This window comes from Austrofundulus limnaeus, unplaced genomic scaffold (genome assembly GCF_001266775.1).
Source record: "Austrofundulus limnaeus strain Quisiro unplaced genomic scaffold, Austrofundulus_limnaeus-1.0 Scaffold608, whole genome shotgun sequence".
Lineage (NCBI taxonomy): Eukaryota > Metazoa > Chordata > Actinopteri > Cyprinodontiformes > Rivulidae > Austrofundulus > Austrofundulus limnaeus.
The window spans coordinates 199,871-205,916 of NW_013953010.1; the positions used below are offsets into that span (position 1 = coordinate 199,871).

General features: G+C 42.9%; 1 protein-coding gene across 1 annotated transcript; it reads right to left on the reverse strand.

The window, feature by feature from the left end:
- Nucleotides 1-1,874: 1,874 nt before the first annotated feature.
- On the reverse strand, nucleotides 1,875-5,624 carry emilin3a (elastin microfibril interfacer 3a). The gene is made up of 4 exons (XM_014027025.1): nucleotides 5,161-5,624; nucleotides 4,933-5,052; nucleotides 4,372-4,844; nucleotides 1,875-4,199 (listed from the first exon to the last, which is right to left on the reverse strand). Exons 1-4 carry the CDS (start codon nucleotides 5,337-5,339, stop codon nucleotides 2,260-2,262), a joined length of 2,712 nt encoding a protein of 903 aa, XP_013882479.1. The 5' UTR covers nucleotides 5,340-5,624; the 3' UTR covers nucleotides 1,875-2,259.
- Nucleotides 5,625-6,046: the final 422 nt, after the last annotated feature.

Consider the following 6,046-nt stretch of genomic DNA (forward strand, 5'->3'; position numbering starts at 1 on the left):
TACAACTTTATGGTTAGTTTTTCATCATGAAGGACAGATGCTTCAGTGTAGTTTTAGATTTTACTGCTCCTTAGAAAATGCCAAACCCTGAAGCTTACTGCAAAGAAGATCCAAGTCCTTCATTTAACTGAACTCTCTCTGGGGCTCCTGTGTGAGAGCCAGCTGTAATCCACTCTGTCTGCTTTCTGCTCATCACTGTAATGAGGACCAACACTCCACACTTTACCCTTCAGCTTCTGCAGAGGACATTATAAAGGATGATTCACAGTTTTGAAAGCTGCCACCCTCTGTTTGCTGTAATTTCTTTTGTCCTCTGTCTTTGTGCCAGYTTTGCTGTTTGTGATTTGGGTGGTGTGGTCAGTCAGTCTGCTTGTTGTTCAGAGAGGGTAACTCATCCACAGGTGATATGATATACAGGGTATATGTGTGTGTATGTATGTATGTATGTATGTATGTATGTATGTATGTATGTATGTATGTATGTATGTATGTATGTATGTATGTATGTATGTATAGAGAGAGAGAGAGAGAGAGAGAGAGAGAGAGAGAGAGAGAATATATAGTTGTGTTTTGTATAGATGGCACCCTTTAAGGCTGCTACTAGTGAGTTAAAGGCAAAGCAGGATGTAGTTTGTGCTTTACAGAGTCCATTCAGTACTACAGACATCTGCTTACATGTCTCATGAAACAAGCTGAATTCAGCATTCACATCATGCATCACAAAACCTGTGMACCTGAGCAGCATGTTGGCGACAGTAAAAMGGACTYACTTTTAACTGGAAAAAACCTCSAGCAGAACCAGGCTCAGGTGGACATATATGACAAGAGGACAAACAGCAAATGATAAAGGTGTTCCTACTGGAAGAAAACAAAAAAATACAACAACTGCCTATATGCCACGGTTATTAATGACGTATTTCCGGTGAAATTCTTGCCACGCTCCTCCCTTCCACTTAATTAATTCATTAACTAGCTATCATTTCATTCATTTGATCCGTATTAAACTATAGGCTATTTCTCTGAACAGAGGTCATTCAAAGTGCTATCTACAACAGGTTAGACATTTATTGTTTATAAACCTTCCACGGGACCCTACTTAAAGATATTTGAACTGTTTCAAGTGTGAAGAGTTGTTCCAGAAAGTACTGAACGACCTTTCTTTCCTCACACTGTCTTTTTATGAACCTCCATCTCTGCAGAGGTGTGTACTGACATCTGAAGGAGCTCTTACCCAACATTAACGTGGTGTCTACGTCTTGTCTGTCCTCCTTGCCACTTTGGTTATTATTCCCCTCATGTCTCTGGATGAAGTGTTGTCACACAGCACTGGACTCATCCTCCTCATAGGTGTCATTTTTAAGGGTTCCTGTCTGATTGCAGACAAGATTATTAGCAAGGTCACATTTCACTATGTTGTAGTGTTCAGCGGGGTCTGTGTTCAGAAAACTCCACATTTGTCACCTTAAGAGAGAAAACAAAATGTTGGCTGCATCTCTCAAATGCTATTTGTTTTTTTTTCCTCTCCATCACCTTGGCATTAATGCAAATCTGTAATCTTCTACTGGAAACAGCTGTCCTTGCTGCCCTATTTTTTTTAAAGGAGACTATAGTTTACACTCAGCATATTTCACATTGAAGGCAGCTTTAATAAAAGATCTCCACTRCCCTCTTGTGGTTCCCCACCTTGTGTGTGACATCACTGGTTTCTACACTGCTTTGTTTGTGCTGTTTACAGAGGGGAACTGGTGACATATTCAGGTTTTAAACAAGCATTGACTGGCACACATTTGAACTATTTCAACAAATCTTTTAGAAAAAATGTGTTTATTGAATTCTGGTTCAAAACCCCTCCCAGAAATCACACTCACCATAGCTCAAAATACAAAGATTTTATTTAAATGTACAGTTTGAGAAAGTCAACGTTATATAAAAAAATCTACACTTTATATATTTCTAATCTAGACTTAGGAAAATCATTATACAAACAGAATTAGTTAATTGTTACAAGCCTCTCACAGTCACACAGTCACTCTCACTCAGTCACTCTAAATACTGGTTCTTTATTGTAGCACCTTTGTGATTCAGTTTCAAGGTTGTGTTATGATTGTAATCACAGCTACCCTTTTTATTTATACTGCATATCAGTGCATGAGCAAAACCTTTGGGTTTTACATTTCAAAAAACAGGATTTGTCGTACAAACCCACTACAGCTGCAAAATATTTACCCCCATAAAATCCAAACATTCCAACAAACTGAACTAATTGAAAGTGAACGTGTCGCCTCGGGTGGCTGTTGGYGTCGTCTCTAAACTGTATGTCGGCTCCTTCAAGGTGCAGTTTTTTACTTCTCCTTTTAGCTCAGACAGCTGCTGAGCGTGGCTGGAGAGAGTCTCGTTGACGTGAAACAGAAGGTTGTTTGATTGTTTCTCCAGCTCCGCCCTGATTCGCTCCAGGTCTTCAGCCAAGTAGTTCAAGCCCTTACACTGATCTTCCACACTTGAAACACGGCCACCAACCTCAGTCACCTCTTTTTTGACCACCATGGCCGTACTCCGGCATCCTCTCACCTCCTCAGCTAGCCGCCTTTTCATCTCCTGCAGCTCACCTTTTAGCCGAGTCAGTTTGCGCTCACCCGCCCCAAGCATAGAGGCCTGATGTCCAACCAGCTGGACCACGCCCTTTAATTGTTGGGCCAGACGAACCTCTCTCTCATGCCAGGAGCTGTTAGCTTCTCCCACCTGATGGACCACTGTTCCCATAGAGTCCTGCAGGTTTATCAGGGTGTGGTTGACTGAGCGAATACTGAACTTGAGGACCGTTAGCTCTGCCTGGAGGGGTGAATTTCCATCTGCGTGTATCTGCTTCTCCCTGAGGGTCAGGTTCTTCAGAAGGTCCTGCAGTGTATTGTTTAGACTTTCCAAACGGTCGACCTGCATGTCCAGTACCTCCTTCACATTTTTTTGTAGTGTCTGGGTTTCACTTGGCCCAGCAGAGTCTCCCTGAGTGTTGCAGTCTTGGGTCGAAGAGCAGGAAGAGGAGCAGAGAACCTCGAGGCTGCTCAGATGTTTTTGCACTCTGTCTACGTCCAGCTCAAGTCTCCCTCGGAGAGACTCCAGCTCTGTTTCTAGTGCTGGAACAGCATGGCCCTCCAGCAGAGCTGGGGCAGTGGCATTACCAAGCTCCTCCAAAGCTGACAGTAAGCGGTCTTCTAGGGCTCTCAGCTTACCCTCCATTCTGGCCTCCAAGCCATGCCCCACTACAATGCTGTCTAAAATACCCTTCCTCCTTTCAGACTTATCGCTCTTAAGCTTCCCGGTCAGGTTGAGCTTGGTTTCCACATATTTAAGACGCCCCTCCAACATTCCCTCTATATGGTCCCTGTGACCACCAAACTTCATGCTCAGATGTCCCTGAGATTGGTTGAGGCTCGCCACTGAGGTTTCCAGCTGCTGGACTCTTTCTACCAGTCCACTAATTCTACCACAGCACTCCTCTGTGGCTGGTAAACCATGGATCATTGCCTGGAGGGCTCCCAACTCACTTCTCAGCTTTGTCGTGCTGTCTTCCATAGCGTCTCTCATGTGCTCTTGTTGCTGACGGTGCTCCTTCTGGCATTGATGATGCTCATCTCCAGCTTTCTCCTTGCATCGTTCCTCCGAACTAGCTATGCGCTTCTCAAACCCGTCTAGAATTTCTACACTGATCGCTCTCAGTTTGGCATCCATCAGATTAGCTACAGTTCCCCCATTATTGTCAGTGGAGTCTGACACCACTCCTGATCCATTTGAAATCTTCTTCAGTACTCCATCATGTCCCATTACTGTCGCTTTAAGCTCCTGCAGCTCTGCTGTTTTAGCTCGCAGCTCTGTCCTGAGCTCTTCCACCCTTCCATATAAGTCTGTGAGGCCTGAAAACATGTGACTTCCATCTAAACCCTCTGTGTCAGGGTCTCCTCCAGGGATTTCTACAAACCCTATAGTGGATGGGTTTAATGCTGTAGCTGGAGCCGTAATGGTACCAGGAGCAGTTGAGAGCAGAGCCAACAGCATCCTGTTGGCATCCTCTCTCAGTGATGCTCGTAGGCTATCCTCCAGTCCTGTCACAGTTCCCCTCAGAGTCTCCAGACCCTGACTTAGACGGCGCATGTCTTCTTCCATTCGAAATATCCTCTCCTGTGTTTCGCTGTCGAGAGGTTGGCCTGATGATTGAGAATAGAGCTTTTAAGTTTCCTACTAAAATTCATGTTAAAACGTTGTATATAATTTGTTCAAAGTCCATTGTTAATTTGTTGACAAAACTGTGGACTTTTCTCACTTTTTTAAATAACTTAAAAGAGTTACAGAMGTTGCTAGAGCTACCTGTGTCCTTACCTGTATATACCCCCTCTGACTGTTCTTCTGCAGGAACAGGGATTTCCTCTGGGATAATTTCCTCAGGTGCCTGGTTACGCTCATGTTCATGTTCTTGGTTGATAACGGAGAGATGTGGATCTTGGTGTTCTGACACTGGCTCAGGTTCAGATGGATACGGCTCAAAAGATGTATCAGGGTATGAAGAGAACCTCGGCCCAAAGTGAGGTACTGGGTAGGAGTTAAAACTGTTGGGAGGTCCTTTTGGTTGACTCCATGGGTTGGCTTTCACAGGAGAATTAACAGGTGAACCCTTAAACTGTGGACCTTTCATTGATGGGCCATTGAATGGTGGCATCATTCTCATAGAATGCTGGTAAACTGGATGTTGCTCCATACAGTCATAGCCAGAATATCCAGGACAACAACGCCACTCCAGCTCCGTGACTGTTTTGTGATCCACCTTGTAAAGTGGCTTGTACAGCAATCGATACCTGAGGGGAACATCCAGTTATTAGCCACATCCAAAATACCTGAATTATATTGTATTCTTATTTTCAGTGAGAGAAGTTGTGTACTTACAACAGCGTTGGACATTTTTTACCCCAGGAACATTGGTTGTAGTCAGCTTTTACATACGGAGCCGCCCCGTCCTGTACAGTGAAGGACACAGTCTTTTCTGTGACAAAGGCACAGTGGTTCCTGAAGAAGAGTAGACAGAAATCGTAACAAATGAGAGATTACTTTGCTTACAATAAATGTATAGTACTTATGTGATGCAGAAAATTCTAATAGCGGACTGATACTCACTGGTGTCTGCTGGTGGGTTTCCCTTGTCCAGAATGTGGATGGAGTCCAGATTTAAACTGATGAACCTGGAATGGATTGTAGTACTTGGCTTCAACCAGTGACAGAAACAAACTCAGTGCAATTACCAAATCCATCCTTGGATATTCACATGTAATTGAAAAAAAAGTGGAAAAAAACATTTGTTTTTTAAAAATAAATTATTGCTGTATCACAGTAGAAAGTATTCCTTTAGCAACAGCAGGTAATACCCAAGATATTTCACCACATTTGTTTCAGACAAGAATTATTTTTTAGCTGCCACTATTTTGAAAAAAAAAAAAAGCACTTTACTACAAAACATGCACTGAATAAAAAGAGTTCAGTCTCTGCTGTTTTGAGCAGATTTCCACCCTGTGAATATTAAGCCTGAGTCTAGGGAGAGGTGGACTCTGTTCGAGTGACAAGAGTCCACTGTGAGTTTAAAGGTYCTTAAAATCTAATAGGCTTCCACCGACACCATCTGCATATCTCCTCCCACCCAGTCTTCTCAAAGTAACACCAGAGTGGCACTGGGGAGAAGAAAAAAAACCCTCCATGTTAAGTTACGGTCAAATCTTGGGTGTTTTGTGGTTTTGAAAATATTTTTAAAAAAGAACTATTTTTATTACACATTTAGTCCATAGGCTCCTTCTACCAATGCCTTAACTGAAGTCACGTTACAAACTTCCCATGGTGATGTCATGGCAAACTAGAGGAAAAAAATAACAGACAGAGTACAACAGTGCACCTTGTTTAAAAGTTACAAATGTGAGTTGTAGTTCACAATTAATGGTCTGTTGTTTGGTCCATTTAAAACCTAAAAATACATCTTGTTTTGTGAATATTTCTGAATGCAGTCACAGCTGAA